The sequence below is a fragment of the Oryza sativa genome, chromosome 8, assembly GCF_034140825.1.
Source record: "Oryza sativa Japonica Group chromosome 8, ASM3414082v1".
Lineage (NCBI taxonomy): Eukaryota > Viridiplantae > Streptophyta > Magnoliopsida > Poales > Poaceae > Oryza > Oryza sativa.
In genome coordinates, this window is record NC_089042.1 from 12,479,685 (window position 1) to 12,500,549 (window position 20,865).

Sequence of the window (20,865 nt, forward strand, 5' to 3'; positions counted from 1 at the left end):
TTCCCATCCTATTTGAAAAAAAAAAATCAGAAAACGAAATATGGATGGAGGGAGTACGACCTTACAACCGAGTGAAATTTGAATGAGACTAATGAGTTTCGAAACTAATGAGAATATAAAATTATAAATCAATGATTATTTCATATGACTCCAAACAAAAGTTCATCAAGATCACTTTAAATTGATCAAATGCTTTGAATTCTTTAGTTTGAACTGAATGCTTCTTGAACTTGAACGCCAATTCATATAAATGGGACCCATGTCAAACATCAATTTGAAAAATCCATAATTAAGGAACTTACTTAGATATCTACAAATGCTTCTTGAACTTGAACGCCAATTCATATAAATGGGACCCATGTCAAACATCAATTTGAAAAATCCATAATTAAGGAACTTACTTAGATATCTACAAATATTATAACTTACAAAGGTTGAAAATAGTTAGGAACAGGAAAAATTGAAATATATAGCAACCACATGCTTCAGACCTATTTAGCAAAACAATATGCTCTAGCATATTCCACTTTGAATGTCCTGCTTCACTTGGGCTGCAGAGAAGTGAAAAAAGTATATTAAAAACTATTAAAAGGTGGTTTGACCATAATTAAACAAATCAAAAGGCTAAGGCATGGATCAACATTAATCCGTTCATTTGAGTTTAGCTTCAGTGGTGTTTTCCAAAGCTTATAGTTACCATATCAGCCTACATTAAACATAATCATATAACAAGTCCCACCCCTACTATGTTTAAATTTCAAGTAGGGAACAATGCAATGTTCGACAGTGCCACTAAATTAAGTGAAGTGATACCTTCAAATAAATTAGTTCCCGACTGCAACAAACAAACTCAGCCTAAGTGTGTTCTCAAGCCAACACAAAGCACCAACCATAATATAAAATTCTAAGAATAATAAATACAATAGTTAAATCCATAAAAGAAAAGAAACATCAAGCTTGATTAATAGCAACCACGGACACACTACCCAGAAACTGTATCAAAACAAAGAAAAATACAGCTTCATACATACTACAGTAATACAATATCATAAGTTTTTTGCAACTAATTAAAACATCAAGATATAAAATCACTCTGACCTTGACAAGAGCTGCATGCTTGTCAAATAGTTAAAGCTTCTGTTGTCTAAAAAAATGTTTGTCAAACAGTATAATCACGACTAACCACTCGCATCATTCTAATCACCCATCACTCTAATCATTCGTGGATGAAATTTACATTTGTGGAATTTAATTTCTGAATTTAAAATTTTCTTCATACAAAATATTTTAGTTCCAGTCTATCAAGATATGGCTACTTCTAAAGATTTGATTCCCATTTGCTCCTATAATTTTCGGATATAGAATAATTCTAGTTATATATGATTGTCAGGGTTATGGATACCACATACCTAATAGTAATTGACTAAATATCGGCAGGACCCACCACATATCATGTCTTATACGGAAACAACCTTCGGATATAGGAGGAGTTCCGCATAAGGAAGGATGAATAGAGTTCTACATACTATGCAAATATATCCTAGTACCAACGATCCCCATTCTATGCAAATACCGGAATCGCGACATCAAACATCGACAATGATGAAACCTAAACCTGACTAAATAAGTAGAGCATGTTTATCCTGGAAGGACCCATGTGATATTTGTGAAAAAAATATTGACTTGCATTTAATTGTAGCATCCTGCATGCATGTGAAGGGAATATTTCACCATCATCCACAGTTGCAGCCTACATTGAAGAATGGGAAGTGCTAACCAAAAAGGAAAAAATGTTTCTCAAACGATGGGAAATTTTTACCGGTTGCACCTCATAACGTTGGTGTATATATTCACCATTTGGCGTTAGATGCATTTGACCATTGCCAACAGGGACTCCTTGCATGCTACCGTTTGGTTCACCTATGGATGGTGTCAACTCACTGTCTGCAAGCAGTAAAAATAAAACTTGAGAAAATTTCAGAATGATTCTTTTTATGAAAATATGAAATTATTCCCTTAAGGTTGTGGGTTTGAGAACAACTGGGGCACATCACTGCAGCTAATTTCTTTGGACAGCATACGAATTCTTACAAGTTACAAAGACAATTACTTTGTAGCATTGCCAGCTAGTCGTGCATTTCATATAAAATATGGCATCATCTCATACGAATTAAAAAATTATAGAAATGTCAAAGTTGAACAACGCTAAAATGAAAATGTTTAGTTGAACTAAGGATGGCAAGAGAGCACTTATATAATACTCATATGTAATGCAATATAGTGGTGACCTTTGTTGGTTGATTCACATTTGAATGTCAGGATATCATCGCCATCCATGTTTGCTCACCCATCTGCACCAACAACAGAAAATACCAATCATGTGTCCATAAGAAAAACACAAAGATCATCACCCGTTACAGAGGGACGCAGATTGGAAAAAAAGCAAGCAAAGAATATATATTCAGAAATGCACATATAAACTGTTCTAAATTATAACTACCTGATATCCTCCCCTCTTCTGTAAATTGCTCATAATTCTTACTGTATGCAGGTTAATATCGATTTGGAATCTCTAATCCCTAGGGGAAAAATTAAGGGAAAGATTTGGAAGATGAGAATCACCTTGATTTATGCATATTTAAGTTTGGTTCAATCATGCCTATTGCTGCTTGCCAGCTCCTTGCCCTCTTTGGTGAATTCCTTCTTGTTCAGAGCAAGATGCATTAGGCGCGCCAGGACTGTGTCAGTAGTTTCCACCATGGCCAGCTGTTGGCGATGACAACTGCGAGCAACATCATGGCACATTCATTTGCAGTAGATTTGCAATCAAAATTGGCACTAACCCAAGAGATCGCTAGGGTAAATACCTAGGGTTGGAGAACGTCTCTGGTGATCAACAAGGCTCAAGGCTGTCCGCCAAATGGGACGCGGAGAGGCACGCAACAGCGACCACACGGTGGAGTGTGCTGAAGCCTGCAGCCCTGGCGGTGAGGGACCCAGGCAACGGCAACAATAATCAAGCAGGCTGCGGACTCACGGTGGAAGGGCTCGGGGTTGGCAGCCTTGGTGGTGAAGTGACCAGATCCGCTTGGCCTTGGCAGTGGAGTGGCCCATAGTGGCGTCCTCGACGACGGTAGTGCTCAGGGGGCATCGAGAGCCAGTGAGGCCGCAGCCGTGCGAGATTGGGCAGCACGGCCGTCCGGCATTGGGCGCGGAAGTCAGCTGCTTGTGCATCGAGCGGAGACCACGGTTGAGGACTGAGCACAGGGGTGTCGATGGTGGAGTTGATGCGTGGCGAATCAGCGGCGGCGGCTAGGGACGACCTTGGCTCCGTCAGTGGCAGCGGTGGTGGATGGGAGGAGGACGCGGCGGACATGCCGGTGGTGGGTGGGAGGAGGACGTGGCGGCGATGGGGAGGAGGAGGACGCGAAGGTGGTGGGAGGAGGTGATGCAGCGGTTGTGGGTGGGGAGGAGTAGGACGCGGCGGCGGTGGCGGGTCAGGGAGTGGCAGGAAGGGGGATCGAACGGCGAAGACTCAGCTCTCGATAGGATAGAGTTGCTGTGGGTAGGGTGAAATCGCGGTGGACGGTAGGGATCAGAGCGATGCGGATGGACGGTACGGATTATAGCGATGCGGAGGGATCATAGCGATGCGGATGGACGGTAGGGATTGATCGGTGATTTGGCATGTAGAATTGGAGAGGTACAACTCTTCTTTTATATATATATATATATATTGATCGGTGATTTGGCATGTAGAATTGGAGAGGTACAACTCTTCTTTTATATATATATATATATATATATATATATATATATATATATATATATATATATATATATATATATATATATATATATATATATATATATATATATATATATATATATATATATATATATATATATATATATATATATATATATAAAGTCAGACGATTCGCGTCCTTTCTCGGTTGATGAGCGTTTATTTAAAAAAACACTCATAACTTACTATATATATCGGTTTCTTATAAAAGATTTTCCAGTTTTTATTAAGAACCAGTATATATAGATATTTATAGGGTCGGTTTTTGAGTTTATAAATACATTTATATTTGTATTTTTAATATAAATATAGATGTCGGATTTTAAAAAATCATGATCTACTACTCCTAGAAAAACAAAACTCAATGGACTTTTTATTTTTGAACCATTTTAATGCACGAGGAGTTTTTTATGTCTCAGCAAGAAGAGAAACAAATCTACCATCTGAATAGCCGATACATATAACAACATAACAAACGATATGCATAATCTGCACACCATTTTGTACACCTATCGAAAAAGCATTCATCGATAACCCATAAAATGTTTGAGGCGATTTTTCAATCTCATCGACTAGGTGTGAACGGAGAAAACATGTGCAATCAGAATCTATAAAATGCAATGGATGCATGGTTCTAAGTGGGTTGATGGTCTGGTTAATGATAGGAAATGTTAAATAATATAGCTAGGGCACTTGGCCCTGTTTTTCCTAGACTAATATAATTTGTGAGCACACTTTTAAACACCTTGATCGGATACGATCCATTTGAATGGTTGTACTCTAGCTTTACAATTAAATCAGACCAACCATTAGAGAACCCTCTTAAGCATAGCATATACTCCTATAAATAGGATATTTATATATGTTGATCAGTATGTTATATAGGAGTATGAATAGAATATGGAAATTCTAATTTATATTAATGAAACAGAGGCATCCGTTTAGGATTAATGAATCAGATTTCATATGTGGGCTAAAAACGTTTTTTCAATTCCTAACTAATTTCAGTTGTTTTTTCATTTACATTATTAGTTTTAGCACTATTTTATCCACTAAAATTTTTTTATTGTAACTTATAATTTTCTCTATATTAGATTATTTATAGCTAAATTTAAAAATGGGATTAAATTACATAACTTTATTATCGTTCCGGACAAAGTTATTTATTTGTAGTTGAAAAAGTACGAGTTACCCCCTGAAGTATTGGGTGAGTATGAATTACCCCCCTAAACCTGAAAACCAGTCATTTTTCACCCTCAACTATCGATACGGATGAAAACCCCCCCAGCAGTTTTGTAAGCGGTTTTTGTCTACGTGGCAGTCCAGTCAGCAAGTTTTTTATTAAATAAAGGATAGGGCCCACCTGTCATGACATAATATTCTCTCTCTCTCTTTCCCTCTCACCCCTCTCTCTCTCTCTCTCCCGTTAGATGCCAGCGGTTGCGGCTCGCGCGCCGGCGGCAGAGCGGCGGGGCGAAGCAGCGGTGGCAGAGCGGGCGGAGTGGCGGTGGCCGAAGCATGCCGGCAATAGCGGGGCGGGCAGAGAGGAAGGAGGTGAGGAGGCCAGGGAGCGGGCTGAGGAGGGAGGAGACCGGCGAGGGAGCGTGGAGGCCGGAAGAGTCGTCGGAGTCATCCCCCAGCCGTCGCCGTCGTCGTTCGAGCTGCTCCCGCCGGAGTACGATGAGTCCAGGCTCCCCTCCGCTGTCCCCTCCTCCTGCCGCCTCGAGCTCCGGTGGGCGCGGTGGGGTGTGCGCGCCGACCTCCCGACGGTCCGAGAGAGAGGTATGAGAGGAGGGCACTTCGTCGCCCTCGCCACTTCGCTGCCCTCCGCTGCGATAGGGGGGCACGAGCGACGTCCGGCCCGCCGGCCACCGCCGCCTCTCCACCACGCCCGCCGCCTACCCCGACCCCACCACTCCCCGCCGCGCCCGCTGCCCGTCCGCGTGACGCTACCGCCGTGACAGGGGGGCGCGGGCGGCCGCCTCTCCACCACGCCCGCCGCCTGCCCCGGCCCCACCACTCCCTGCAGCGCTCGCCGCCGCGCTCGGCGCCCGTCCGCGCGCCGCTGCCGCTGTGACAGGGGGGCAGGGGCGCTATCACGCCCGCCGGCCACCGGCCGCCTCTCCACCACGTCTGCCGCCTGCCCCGGCCCCACCACTCCCCGCCGCTCTCGCGGCCCCGCTCACCGCCCGTCCGCGCGTCGCCGCCGCCACGACAGGAGGGCACGGGCGCCGTCATGCCCGCCGGCCACCGGCCGCCTCTCCACCACGTCCGCTGCGCCCCCAACCCGCCCGCCGCTTGCCCCGGCCCCACCATTCCCTGCAGCGCCCGTCGCCGCGCTCGCCGCCCGTTTGCGTGCCGCTGCCGTCGCGCACTGCCCGTTGACGCACGCCTGAGAGAGAGGAGGGGGAGGGGGAAGACTGAAGAGAGGTAATGACAGGTGGGCCCTTGTGTGTGTGTGTTTTTTTTTGCTGATTGGATTTCCACGTCGACGGTACGTGTATGCCACGTAGGAGCAAAACCGCTTAGTATTGAGTCGGGGGGGGGTGTAATTCAGCCGGTATCAATAGTTTGAGGTGTAATATATCCGGTTTTATGGTTCGGGGGGTAATTCGTACTGTCAGAATAGTTCAGGGGGTAAAACGTAATTTTTCCTTTGTAGTTCAATATTGTTGTTTATACGTTTATACTTTCTTCATCATTTATGCCCAACTATAGAATATCCTTTAGGATTTTAATTTATGCCAATGAATATTATTTAGCACTCGTTGCAACGTACGGATATTATGCTACTAAACTTAAAAAAGATAAACTATATGGAGAAAAAAAAAAGAAGAAAATAGTGGGAAAAAATCGATCGCCCCATGCGAGCGCTAATTAGCGATCTCGAAAAGAAGCGCACGCACACATATGCCACGCATTGACGCATGGCACGGGACATTGACAACTGATGCCGTCCCGGAGACCGGGCGCGTCGATACAGCTAATACCCGACCGCAACGTGGCGCGCTGACGCTAAAAAAAGGTTGCGTGAAAACGGGAACGCATTTGCTTTCACAGTGGCGCTACGCTACTGTACGCGCAATCCCGTTCCCTTCCTATTGATAAGATAGGAAGGAATCGTCATCTTCATTAGCGTCCTCAGTAGTACTCCCCACCATCACCGCAGCACAGCAAGAGGCGTAGTTGCGCCAGCCATTCCCCCTTCCATTATTCATCCTCCACCTCAGTACAACTCCGGAATTCTCCATCCAAATCTCAACCATTCCACCTCGCGTAGTCGCGCCGCATCTCGCATCGGGGAGGGGGGAGGGAGGGGAGCAGGCGATCGATGGCGGGGAACGACTGGATCAACAGCTACCTGGAGGCGATCCTCGACGCGGGCGGGGCCGCGGGGGAGATCTCCGCCGCGGCGGGGGGAGGTGGAGATGGAGCGGCGGCCACCGGGGAGAAGCGGGACAAGTCGTCGCTGATGCTCCGGGAGCGGGGCCGGTTCAGCCCCGCGCGCTACTTCGTCGAGGAGGTCATCTCCGGGTTCGACGAGACCGACCTCTACAAGACCTGGGTCCGCGTAAGCGCGTCTCGCCTCTCTCACTCTCCGTGCACCCGTCGTCGCTGCCCTTGTTTTCGCTGATCTGCCCCAAAGTTTTCGCTAATCTCGCTTACTCTGCTTTTGTCTGTTTAGACGGCGGCGATGAGGAGCCCGCAGGAGAGGAACACGCGGCTGGAGAACATGTCGTGGAGGATCTGGAACCTTGCCAGAAAGAAGAAGCAGGTATATGCATGTTCCGGTGAATCGACAGATGAGCCACTTCTCTTATTATCTACTCCCTCTTCCCAAAAAAACAAACCCTGGTTGTCCTGGGTTTCCCTTCTCTTATATGAATTTTTTTTATAATTAGTATTTTTATTGTTGTTAAATGATAAAACATGATTAATACTTTATACGTGACTTGTCTTTTTAATTTTTTTCATAATTTTTTCAAATAAGACGGACGGTCAAACGTTGGACATGGAAACTCAGGGTTTGTCTTTTTTTGGGACGGAGGGAGTAAATATTTTGCCCAGCATACTGCGCCTTTAATAAACATTTCTACGACAGTTACATTGTATAGTGACGCTGGTTTGACTGGGGGGAGTGTCAACTCTCTGCACCCTGGCCTTGGCATGGAGATTGTGTTAACTGCCGTTGGTAAAATACTGCTAGTTGTGGCCTTATGGGTTGTTACCATGTTAGCCTTTGTTGCATGCAGGGAATACTTCATGCTACTTGTGCTGCATTTGACTTGACTCTTCTGGTGGTGTTGTAGATTACCATGATAGTATCGTGGGTATCCACATTTTGTCTCAAGTGCCTGCTAGCTGTGTGTTATTTTTTTTTTTGCTGATTCTAGTATTTGCTAGAAAATCTGTCTTTTGGTGTATCTGGAGGAATTTCTCTCGTGCCAGAGAACACGTACATATCCCTGCTTGAGGAGGTACACTGTACAAGTGTGTATGTACAAGAGTGGAACTCCATTGTGTATCTTGGCGTTCAGGTTGAACGAAGTTGCTTTAGCTGCATTGATTGTTTATATATTATATACATCAAATAAAAACAGATTAGTTGTGAATGAAACTATATGCATGTTCTTGCCTTTCTCTAATTTATACAGTGCAGTTTTCATCCAAATAGATGGTTTCATGTCACTGCTTAAACTAGGGTACTACCTGCTGATGAGTAGGATTACAGTTGTCATGTAGTTAACTAATGTTTTTCTTTCTAGGTTTTCTAATGCAATTCATGATGCTTAAACCCATCACGTGCGACAATGTTATGTTATGAGAATGCTTTAGTGAACAGCTTGAACTGGTAATTTTTGCAGAATAATATTATCAACAAAGTTTTGAAAAAATATTAAATTAATTATTGTGCCTAGTTTTGACACCTACAATACTTTGATGGTTGAAATTCACCAGCACACATGCAAATGCAAAATTCCTTTGGAAAGGATGGACTATTTGTTACTGACATTGTTCTAAAAATTGTGCATCTAGATCACTCTATCAGATCTGTTACTGATAAAATTGCTATTTCCAACCGTCTCCATTATTCCACACTGAACTGACTAGACCTGTGTCTGAAACCATATTTCATCAAATTTCCGGACAAATCTAAAGTGACTTGACCTAATGGTGTACTTGAGTTTTGAGCAAAGAAGATAATTTCAAAAACGTTATTATTGTTCTTTATTCTCCAGCTGTAAATGTTAAGTGTTTCTGTTACATTAAAACTTGATAAAATTCCAGCATTTTGTTTCATTACCGAGTTTTAATTTGCTTAATACAGATTGAAGGTGAAGAAGCCTCCCGTTTAGCTAAACAACGTCTTGAGCGTGAGAAGGCTCGTAGATATGCTGCTGCCGATATGTCTGAAGACCTATCTGAGGGTGAAAAGGGAGAAAACATTAATGAATCATCATCTACTCATGACGAGAGCACAAGGGGGAGAATGCCTAGGATAGGTTCAACAGATGCTATTGAGGCATGGGCAAGTCAGCACAAGGATAAAAAGCTATACATTGTTCTGATAAGGTATGGTGCTAATTGTTCTGCTCTTGAGATGATATTGATCTTGGTCTATTTGTTCTCTTTTATATTCAAGGGCGTATCGTGCTTTGGTGCATGGAATAGATATAGAATCTGTCCATCAGTCAATTGGTTAGTGTTTGTATATTTTGTTATATGTGACCATGGACGTTTTAGCTTTATATTGTTCTTTTGCTAAGCTTTGTTTTTATTGTTCATTCATAGTTAATAGCTTAGTGCCTGTATTTATCCATTTCATCTGTGACCCCTCTTATATTTGGTGCTTTAGCTATCAATTTTGTCATGAGAAAATTCCTTTCTCATACTCTTAAGTAGTAATTATTATTCCGTAGAATGGTAATTATTTAGGCAGGATATTTTTCCTGCACTCTTACCTATAATGTCATAGGCCCAGATTTATAACTTAGTTTCAATGTATGCATGCGTATAGTTTCGTCCTTACTGTACCTAAAATGATAACAACTCACTTTCTAAGAAACATATGGAACCCCTAAAATGATAACAACTCACTTTCTAAGAAACATATGGAACCAACTGGTATGCATGGGCCATATGGGTCACTGTTTCCAAAATCCAAATTGTTCAAATTGGCTCTAGTGTTCCACCCAACCCTTTCCAAAAGTTGTAGTACTTGGCAGCACAAACATGGTAAATGGCTAGAACTGGCCCATCAGTACGCATTTGCATGCATCTTTTCATATTTTGAAGAGCACAGGTATATGCAAGACATGGTCGCTAAGGCTTGATCATGCTACATGTATTTAATACAGGATCAGTGCCTTTTTAGTTGAATTAATGCTGCTTTCACACTTTTCTGTAAAGAATTAGTAAACAAGTTTTACTATTCAAATATGTTACCATTTCTTTTTCTGAAATAGGTTTTGTCCTCTGCGTGAATGAGTGGATCAAGATCCACACTCACGCATGCACAATACTGATAATAATGGAATTCCTTTAAGCCTCTTGAATCTTGTGAATTATACTTCCGTCCCTGCTTGCATTGCTTGCCCTTTTTTTTTTGTTTATGTATTTCATGAGGCCTCATAACTACTTCAATCATCCTTCCTTTTCTGCCCTTTTATATTGCTATTCTCAAACAGTTTGCATGTTCCAGAGTAGACTGGTAGCATGTGATTATAATGCTTTAGTTTAGTATCTTGTGGAGTCATGGTTTGAGAAATGTTTGATTACCTCTACTACTTAAAAAGTGGAGTTTGTGTTGTGATTGTGTGGTCTATGCATAACATTGAAAATCTATCTTGGATGGATCTATGTTGGTACATGTGTCATCCATAGTCCATAGGATGGTCAATGGCCAGTTGATGTGGTTTGAATTATGTTTGCAGTTTTGAAGGCATGAACATAATTGCTTTTCCCCATCTCTGTGTTTATAATTTGTTTTATATTTATTTGAGATCAGTAGCAACATATGGTGTTTTTATTTGAGATGCAGTTGCTGCATATCGGCTCTGTGCTTGCACTCGTATTACATAGTAGTCTGAGGAAGCTTAATGCTAATCTATTTGTTCTGTTGCCTGTTGTCCTAGGATGCAATGTGAGTCTAACATTTTAAAATTTTGACCTGTGTACATAAAAGCCTTTCAATTTGTCACATGGAAATGGTATTGATAAAAAGTAAGAAAAAAATGGTTCTCTATCATTGAGAGTTCACGTTTTTAGATTTATAGCTCATGTCTTGGAGGATTTATCATTGTCCAACGTGAAAAATAAAAACAAATGCAGTAAGTATTGTTTTTGTGATGTTGCTAGACTTTATAGCTATACCTCAGAAACCAGTTGATTTTTTATGTGCTTTTTCATGTGGACATTATTTGCATAAAAGCTTTTCTCCCTTTCTTTAATCATTGCTATTTTTTTTTGCAGCATTCATGGTCTTATACGTGGTGAAAATATGGAGCTTGGGCGTGATTCAGACACTGGTGGTCAGGTGCTTAAATGCGTCTCCTGTTTTTCATGTCAATGCTTTTGTGTCATCTTGATATTTGTGCCTGATTTTGTTATACCTGCTTGACATGATTGTTATTTTGTCTGCTGGTTACCTTCAGGTTGGAGTATATTCCAACAATGTTTGAGTTTTACTAATTAGTTGATTAACGTGCAGGTCAAATATGTTGTAGAACTTGCTCGGGCATTAGGTTCAACACCTGGAGTATATAGGGTTGATCTTCTGACAAGGCAGATTTCTGCACCTGATGTTGATTGGAGTTATGGGGAACCTACAGAGATGCTGAGTCCAAGAAATTCAGAGAATTTTGGGCATGATATGGGTGAAAGCAGTGGTGCTTATATTGTGAGGATACCTTTTGGACCAAGAGATAAATATATCCCCAAAGAGCATCTCTGGCCCCACATCCAGGAATTTGTTGACGGTGCACTTGTCCATATCATGCAGATGTCCAAGGTTCTTGGAGAACAAGTTGGCAGTGGACAGCTAGTATGGCCTGTTGTTATCCATGGACACTATGCCGATGCAGGTGACTCTGCTGCTTTGCTATCTGGGGCACTCAATGTCCCAATGATATTCACAGGTCATTCTCTTGGCAGAGACAAGTTGGAGCAACTTTTGAAGCAAGGGCGTCAAACCAGGGATGAAATAAATACAATATACAAGATAATGCGTCGAATTGAGGCTGAGGAACTTTGTCTTGATGCATCTGAAATCATAATTACAAGCACTAGACAAGAGATAGAACAACAATGGGGATTATATGATGGTTTTGATTTAACCATGGCAAGGAAACTTAGAGCAAGAATAAAGCGTGGTGTGAGCTGCTACGGTCGCTACATGCCTCGTATGATTGTAAGTACATCTGCATCAACTCTTTTCAGTTTGAATGCAGTTCATTGCTTTAACAATAACATTTCTGATGTTTATTGTTTTATTAAATTATTAGGCAGTTCCTCCTGGCATGGAGTTTAGCCATATAGTGCCTCATGATGTTGATCAGGATGGTGAAGAAGCTAATGAAGATGGTTCAGGTTCAACAGATCCACCTATTTGGGCTGATGTGCGTGGTTCCTTTATATTCTACAATAGGATATCTAGGAATAACTTTGGTGATGTGCCACATGAGATCCTTGCTATATTTACTCGCTATCTTGTTTGAAATATTTTCAGATAATGCGATTCTTCTCCAACCCTCGCAAGCCCATGATTCTAGCTCTTGCTCGTCCAGATCCTAAGAAGAACATCACTACACTGGTCAAGGCATTTGGTGAACATCGTGAATTGAGAAATTTAGCAAACCTTGTGCGTGAGCTTGTCTAATGTGGTTTGCCTAGTTGCCCTCATTCTTATTTTTCTCATTATCTAGTGGTCTAGTTAGTAATGAAGCTTCTATGTCCTTTCTAGGTGATCATTCTTTTTGTAGTATTTTTTATACTCTCTAGATGATGCTTGTTCTCTTCATTTATTTTTTCTGCAGACACTTATCATGGGTAACCGTGATGTTATTGATGAAATGTCAAGCACAAATTCAGCTGTTTTGACATCAATACTCAAGTTAATTGACAAGTATGATCTATATGGCCAAGTGGCATACCCCAAGCACCATAAGCAATCTGAAGTTCCAGATATTTATCGTTTAGCGGCAAGAACAAAGGTAGTCAAATATTATATCTTCATATGTTGAAATGTTTCATATGGTTTCTGCAATAAGTATTCTAGTGGACTCTTGACATGTGGTTCTTGAGATTAGTTGTATGGTGATCCAGATAAGTGTTGACAATAGGATTTATGATGAGCCATATGCATTGATAGTTACATAATTGTCATTTTGGATATTTGCTTCCTTTTACCTATCCCAGTTTTACTTTCAGCAAGGAACTGATTATGCTGCTTCTATGCTTCTTTATGCCAGCCTCAATCACATCTTCATGTTTGAACTAATTATTGTTTGAATCTTATCAATTTCAGGGGGTGTTTATCAATTGTGCTTTTATCGAGCCATTTGGACTAACCTTGATTGAGGTTATGTACTGCTGTGGGATTTCCTGTTGTTGCTCAACTTTATATGTGAATTAATATGCTTATGCAATCTTAACATCTTGTTGGTTGGCAGGCTGCTGCTTATGGTCTACCAATGGTTGCTACTCGAAATGGTGGGCCCGTTGATATACATCGGGTACTGTGGCCCAATCCTTATTATACATTTTTGCTGAAACTAAATGCTCCAGTTGTTGGTGTCATACATATTTCTCTTATTCTGATCATGTTTGTTTGTTCAGGTTCTTGACAATGGTATTCTCGTTGATCCCCACAATCAAAATGAAATAGCTGAGGCACTTTATAAGCTTGTTTCTGATAAGCAGTTGTGGGCACAGTGCCGCCAAAATGGTCTGAAAAATATTCATCAATTTTCTTGGCCTGAACATTGCAAAAACTATTTGTCACGGGTTGGTACACTCAAGCCACGACATCCTCGATGGCAAAAGAGTGATGATGCTACTGAAGTTTCCGAAGCTGACTCACCTGGAGATTCCTTGAGGGATGTTCATGATATATCTCTTAACTTGAAGCTTTCCTTGGACAGTGAGAAATCAAGCACAAAGGAAAATAGTGTAAGAAGAAACCTTGAGGATGCTGTACAAAAGTTGTCAAGAGGTGTTAGTGCCAACAGAAAGACAGAGTCTGTTGAGAATATGGAGGCTACCACAGGCAATAAATGGCCATCTTTGCGAAGAAGGAAACACATTGTAGTCATTGCTATAGATTCTGTGCAAGATGCTAACCTGGTTGAGATTATCAAAAATATTTTTGTGGCTTCAAGCAATGAGAGATTATCTGGTTCTGTTGGTTTTGTTTTGTCAACATCCCGAGCAATATCAGAGGTACATTCTTTGCTAACATCTGGGGGCATAGAAGCTACTGATTTTGATGCCTTCATATGCAACAGTGGTAGCGATCTTTGCTATCCATCCTCAAATTCTGAAGACATGCTTAGCCCTGCAGAGCTCCCATTTATGATTGATCTTGATTATCACACTCAAATTGAGTACCGTTGGGGTGGAGAAGGTTTAAGGAAGACACTAATTTGTTGGGCAGCAGAAAAAAGCGAGGGTGGTCAAGTGGTACTTGTAGAAGATGAAGAATGTTCATCCACTTATTGTATTTCATTTAGAGTGAAGAATGCTGAGGCTGTATGTTTCTTTTCGTCCTGTTAGCCACTTCTCATAGCCTTCTGATTTTCTCGGACATTTTGTAAGTTACCTGATGTTTTATGATTTTCATGTGTTTCAGGTACCTCCTGTGAAAGAGCTTAGGAAGACAATGAGAATTCAAGCACTGCGCTGTCATGTTTTGTACAGTCATGATGGTAGCAAGTTGAATGTTATTCCTGTTTTAGCATCACGATCGCAGGCTCTAAGGTCGACTTTCTTTGTTCAACTGCTCTTCCATTTTTTCTCCTCATGTTGCCATGTTCCTCATTGGAGCAAAATATTATACTCAGTTTTCCACTAAATAAAGTTTACATATAATTTTCATTCCGCAAAGTAAACAAGTAAAGACTTAGATAACATATATTTTTTATTGCTATATTTGGTCATATATACTCCCATCAATATTTATTTTTGTGAGTGTTAACATCATATACTCAGTTTCCAATTCTAAAGTTTGATCACTGTCTTTCCTGATAATAAATCCATAAAAATTAAATGTATAACTACATGAACGTATTTTTATGAAAATGTACTAATCATTTTTTTCATGTATAAAATCTAACCTTTTTGCATATAGTAGCAAGTTAAGATTTTGAGGATTAGCCTAAAGAGCGAAAATTAATCTTAGTGGAAATCTGTCACAAACAATATTTTGTTTGTTCTTGTAAGAGCATGTATTGTAGTCCCGTCTGAACATGCAAGCCATTATTGACTTTTCATGGTCCCCAATCAAAGACTTTGACAAAAGTTCTGAATTGTGCTTTACCAGTAAAAATAATAGGATTTTGCTAGACAATTTTAGTACTATTTGTTCTCATATACTCCCTCCGTTTCAGGTTGTAAGACATTTTGACTTTGGTCAAAGTTAAACTGCTTTAAGTTTGACCACGTTTATAGAAAAAAGTAGTAACATTTTCAACCCAAGATAAATTTATTTTGAAAATATATTCAATTATTGATTTGATGAAACTAATTTAGTATTATAAATATTACTATATTTGTCTATAAACTTAGTCAAACTTGAAACAGTTTGACTTTGACTGAAACGGAGGGAGTAGTCAATTTATATGGTCGAGATACATGAATGATTGAAGTTTTAGGATCGTGAGTGCACAATTTCCAGGGTTACCATAGGAATTAACAGGGGATTCATATAAACAAAACAGAAGTTGGAATTGCAAAAAAATAGTTGTCTTGTAGTGTCGCCATAAAGTCTGAATATGTCTTTGAGAGCAATCGACCTCTCATATTTCAGCATGAAACTTATGCAGTATCATCTATCAACTTTGTTTTCAGCCTTTTCAGCTTCCCTATACTACGGATGTGACAATCTATGTTTGCTCTCTTGTAGGTACTTGTATATAAGATGGGGGGTAGAGCTGTCAAATATGACAGTGGTTGTTGGTGAAAGTGGTGATACTGATTATGAAGGACTATTAGGAGGCGTGCACAAGACCATTATTCTCAAAGGCTCATTTAATGCTGTTCCTAACCAAGTCCATGCTGCCAGAAGTTATTCATTACAGGATGTCATATCCTTTGACAAACCAGGAATTACTTCAATCGAGGGATATGGTCCAGATAACCTTAAGTCAGCTCTACAACAATTTGGTATACTGAAAGACAATGTTTAACTTTGAGAGAAATCAAGTAGGTATGCACACACACTACTATACTAATCTTGAACATCGTTTCACTATTTTGATTACTCAACTGAAGTAGCTTTTGAATTTCTGTAGACTTAAATTTCAAATTCTTCCTTGGTTGGTTGATCTAAATTGCCATTTCCTAGAAATTTCTCAACCGTAAACTTCTTAAATTTGCGATGTCCATCAATTAGAAATCTTGCAGTACCTTGTACTCCATCGGAGTACTTCATCACCATCTATAACTCTATATTAAATATATCTGTTAATTTTCAAAGGTTACTATGTGTGATTTGAGTGTACCAACCAGTTTAAACTGTAAGGGAAGGCGTGGTTACGCTTCAACAGTCTCAGACATATATGAGGCTGGGACTTTATCTAGAAATGGTACCAATATTTTTTTTTGTTATTGTGTGAATACACCCTATTATTTTTCGTACACCAATTATTTAAACAAAAACTAAGTTAGGAAAGTGGGCAATTTAATTGTACTCCAACAATGGACCATTTTGTTTTGTCATAGTGAGATTTACTCTCTCTATTCACAAATAGATCACATCCTAGAATGCATGTGGTCAGCTTCAATTCAATAATATATGCAAAAGTACTAGGATTTTATATGTCAAAAATATCAATTGTAGATTTGTTATAAAAAAAACCTTACATACATTACATTCTTACAATATTTTTATGTAGATATGATTTGAAAAAACAATGATCACATATAATATTTTTATTAGACTTAAAACCTTAGTTATCAATTATTACTCCCTCCGGTAAAGATAACTCGATGTTTCGACAGCCAAAACCTATCAAACTCAAGCCATTTTCTTTGTCCAAAGCATCAAATAATACCATCTGGAGGTAGTAACAATGAAGCTACTGATCCTCTGTCATGGGCGTTAGGCCAGGAGGTCAAGGCCCACGACCAGGGAAGAAAATTACACAAGACCCAAGTCCTTTACCAAGTCAAAAGGACTTCGTTACTAGCGTGGCACGTGTTATGTGGGAATCTCAACGCAATGAGTCTCTCTCCCAACACTTCTCTCTCTCTCGCTGAACCCCTTCCATTCTCAAACTATTCGGCGAGGAGTCGAATCGAGCTGTGGGTGCAGTGGGCGAGCAGCGTCGAGATTGCCTCAGAGCGCTAGGCGAGCAGCATTCAGCTCACTAGCTCAGCCCCTACCACAACCACCACCACCTCAGGCTGGCATAGCGCGAGCTCTCATGTGACTGCTTTATCTTTGCAGGATAGTTGGGTACTGTTTTTTTTCTTGCTTTATTAATTTTTTTTGAGAAAATTGATCAATCCTTCAACAGTTACCTGCATGATGAAAATATGATTATAATTTCGTTAGCTTTTAAATTAATGGAGCCAATGGACTCTGCTGCTAGCCACCGTGCCCACGGCAGTTTAGTTGGAGCTCTAAGACGTTGCCTGGAGAGCGGCTTGCTAGCCATGTCTGTCATGACGGGCCTGACTTTGATGCTGCTCCTAGACTTGTGGCCCCTGCAGCCGGAGACGTGGAAATCGACTTTGGGTGTGACCTGGAGTCCTGGACACCTCATCAAAATCACAAAAGATGGTTTAGACACGGGAGATGGAAGAGAAGGGATGGGAAAGATAGGGTGTTGCTTTGAGATTCACACATAACGTATCATGCAAGCAGCGTAGTCTTTCGGACTGGATAAAGGACTTAGGTCCTGTGCAATTTTCTTCCCACGACCAGCCGAATACCTGCCCAGGTAGACGCTACCTGTGCGACCCCACGTAGTGTCGATTCAATTAGTGTATCTTTGTTAGGCGATAAGATTAGGTGGAGTCCTTAAGTCAATTGTAATCAAGGAATGAATCAAAATATACTCAGGCAACCTTTAGGCAAAATATGAATCTCTTGAGTTCTTCTCGCCAACCTTTAGTCTTCACTCATCCCAACCAAGCTCGGGTGTGTGGGTTTCCTACCAACCTTTACTCAGGACTCTTTATCCTCTCCTTAATATAATGATACACAGATCTCCTGCGTGTTCAAGGCAAAAAAAAAGCCAACGTCGTCTGGCTATCTTACCAGCGGTGTTTATCCCCCAATAAAACCTTGCCTATAACACCCACTATAGTGTTGTGGATGCCACAATTTGACGAAACTACTAATGTTGGCTTATTTGCATCATCTTAGATCTCGACACCCATGTATCACCTTAAGTTTAACGAAGCAAACAAATTAAGTATTTACAAGTTTTCATGCCTAAATAGCCCAACAAGATGTGAGGTCATCAGACACATCAGATGCTGGACAGAAAGGGTAGGATTGTGACGAGAGGGAGCTGGGCTATTTGTTTGCCGAGGCTGCATTGTGAGGAGTGCTCAGCGCGACCGAGCAGATTGCTTGGTACAGTAAAGAGGTCTCGGCGCTTTTAGTTCGGGGTTTGATTGATTGGAAGTTATGCTCTCAAATATACAGCTCTGCTTTTATTTTGTCACCTTCTGTTGTGTTGTCAATTATTATGCTTTTGAAATTTGAAAATCTAATTAGCTAGCACTTCTCAACTGAATGTCATCCAACTAGAACTGATTTATTTTATTTCATTTTATTTATCTAGTTATGGTAGTGCATGTTCTACATTTGTTGTTGATAGAACAAATAGTCCAACTGCAGTGGACACTGTTTATGATTTTGAACACAGTTCTGTCCTGATTCGTTGTACTAGGATGTGTTACATCCAGTTCTAGATTCGTTTTTTATGGGACGGTGAGAGTAATTGATTTTGAACACTGTTTATGATTTATTTATGATCTATACGCCTATACCTAGTTAAACATGTATCTACTTCACCTACAAAGTAAAATGGACCGTACTAATCTTAACTTTTTAAAATAACTTAATCTTACATGTATCTCTATCTCAGAGCAATATAACTTGAACTACAAACTTACTGGGTCTTAGCCTGCGGAACTCCTAAAATTCCTCCGCCATCCTTTGATGCAAGAGGATTTAATTTGGTTTAGTAGTTATGTCTTTTGAAACAAAAATGGGCCGTCACACAACGCTGAAACGGTTAATAATACTATTTGTTTGACTTATTCTAATTTTTTGCAGTTTCAAGTAGCATTTATTCTACGTGATCGAGATTGAGAAACGAGCAGTAGGGCTCCCTCTCTGCGGTTCTATATCATCTCACACGGCACCAATAAGCTTTGCACCCTGGTGAACATTGGGCTATCGTTCTATGGCCCTTGCTGCAACCAGAGATGGGGGATACAGACTTGCTTCTGTTTATCCAATGTAAAACTGATGATGATGAGTTCTCTAACTGTATAGTATATCGCAATAAGGCCGGTGCTTACAGAAGGCACTGTGTGCATAACATTGTTTTGTTGCTCAATCGGAATATTTTGAAGTATTGCTTGGGTCCGGTCGTCCGGAGACTCCGGATATGTTCACCTGTTTGAGGTTTCACCGTTTTGGTTGGTTCGTCTCAGCTCTCCTTCAGACTACTGTAAGTTCTCGACAAATGTTCACTGATATAAAAACCAAATACACAACCCCCCTAGGCCAAGCGGTTCATGCCTTCATGGTTTCTGTGAATCATATGACGCAGATATCCTCATCCCATTGCAAAATATATTTTTTTAGTGAAAATTAACAAACTAGAAAAACCAAATTGAAAAACTATACCCTACAAAACACGTATTCTTTAGATCCCGTTGCAATGCATTCCAAGGGCATAGCCACATCGCACTATATTCAAATATTAGTGTTCTACGATAACAAACAATGCGGGGATTTAGTTTTTTGTTTTGTTAACTAAATCTATGATAGCTGAACGGTCAATGCGGTTGCCTTTTTTTTTTCTGGCCTTTTTTTTTCTGTATTGAAAACTCATGTACTACCTCCGTTTCATATTATAAAACTTTCTAGCATTGCCCACATTCATATAGATGTCAATAAATCTAGACACATATACATGTTTAAATTCATTGACATATATATAAATATGAACAATGCTAGAAAATCTTATAATATGAGACGGAGGAAGTATTTATCTATGCTTTCTATATAAGTGAGACCACAAACAGGCACTACGTCTAGTGACATCATCAAAATAGTTTTAACTGTTGGATCGACAAGTTTTTCAGGATTAACCGTTAGACAAAAGTCCCCTCCACTTCTTCACCAATTAAACAACGTCATTAATCACCACCCTATCTAAATGCTATATATTTAATCAGGTACTCAATTGGACAATAATACAACCAAGATATCATATCATATTTACTATTCCCAACCATCATTCAATCAATTTTATATACATATACTAATAGAAATATATGTATATACAAGAAAATAGAAATGAGAATTGCTTAGTAATTTCCGCAGGAATCACTTAGTTCAATATATAGTATTGAGTGATTTAGGCCTCTCTCAAAGAGAGATTCAGTTGCTCTTAGTAGAACAAGCAGGTAGAAGTATAACACAACTTGCAAAAGATTCTTGAAATATGCAGATAAGGACTCCAAAAGAAAACAGAAAAGCAATCTAGCCTCGTTTCGCTTCTTCTCCTGATTCAGTGACCTAGACAATGAAGCCGACAACGGCTACGGCGAAAACGAGGTCGACTGCAAAAGATTGCATCGAGCCGCAA

General features: G+C 40.3%; 1 protein-coding gene and 1 long non-coding RNA gene across 4 annotated transcripts; one reads left to right on the top strand and one right to left on the bottom strand.

Moving 5' to 3' along the window:
• Positions 1–320: 320 nt before the first annotated feature.
• LOC107277737 (uncharacterized) lies at positions 321–3,174 on the bottom strand. 2 transcript variants are annotated; one of them, XR_001548057.3, is made up of 6 exons: positions 3,038–3,174; positions 2,868–2,973; positions 2,623–2,782; positions 2,289–2,351; positions 1,820–1,944; positions 321–551 (listed from the first exon to the last, which is right to left on the bottom strand). It is a non-coding gene; the product is annotated as an uncharacterized lncRNA (long non-coding RNA). The 2 variants fall into 2 exon arrangements; XR_001548056.3 differs by lacking the exon at positions 3,038–3,174 and having other exon boundaries at positions 2,868–3,017.
• A 3,771-nt stretch (positions 3,175–6,945) lies between these two features.
• Positions 6,946–19,761, top strand: LOC4345220 (probable sucrose-phosphate synthase 4). 2 transcript variants are annotated; one of them, NM_001422530.1, is made up of 14 exons: positions 6,946–7,379; positions 7,494–7,583; positions 9,138–9,382; positions 11,282–11,345; positions 11,520–12,218; positions 12,313–12,426; positions 12,537–12,668; positions 12,844–13,020; positions 13,335–13,388; positions 13,480–13,542; positions 13,646–14,557; positions 14,658–14,785; positions 15,930–16,232; positions 19,320–19,761. In NM_001422530.1, exons 1-13 carry the CDS (start codon positions 7,140–7,142, stop codon positions 16,210–16,212), a joined length of 3,201 nt encoding a protein of 1,066 aa, NP_001409459.1. In that variant the 5' UTR covers positions 6,946–7,139; the 3' UTR covers positions 16,213–16,232; positions 19,320–19,761. The 2 variants fall into 2 exon arrangements, with proteins under 2 accessions (NP_001409459.1, NP_001409460.1); NM_001422531.1 differs by having other exon boundaries at positions 15,930–16,228.
• The last annotated feature ends 1,104 nt before the right edge of the window (positions 19,762–20,865 follow it).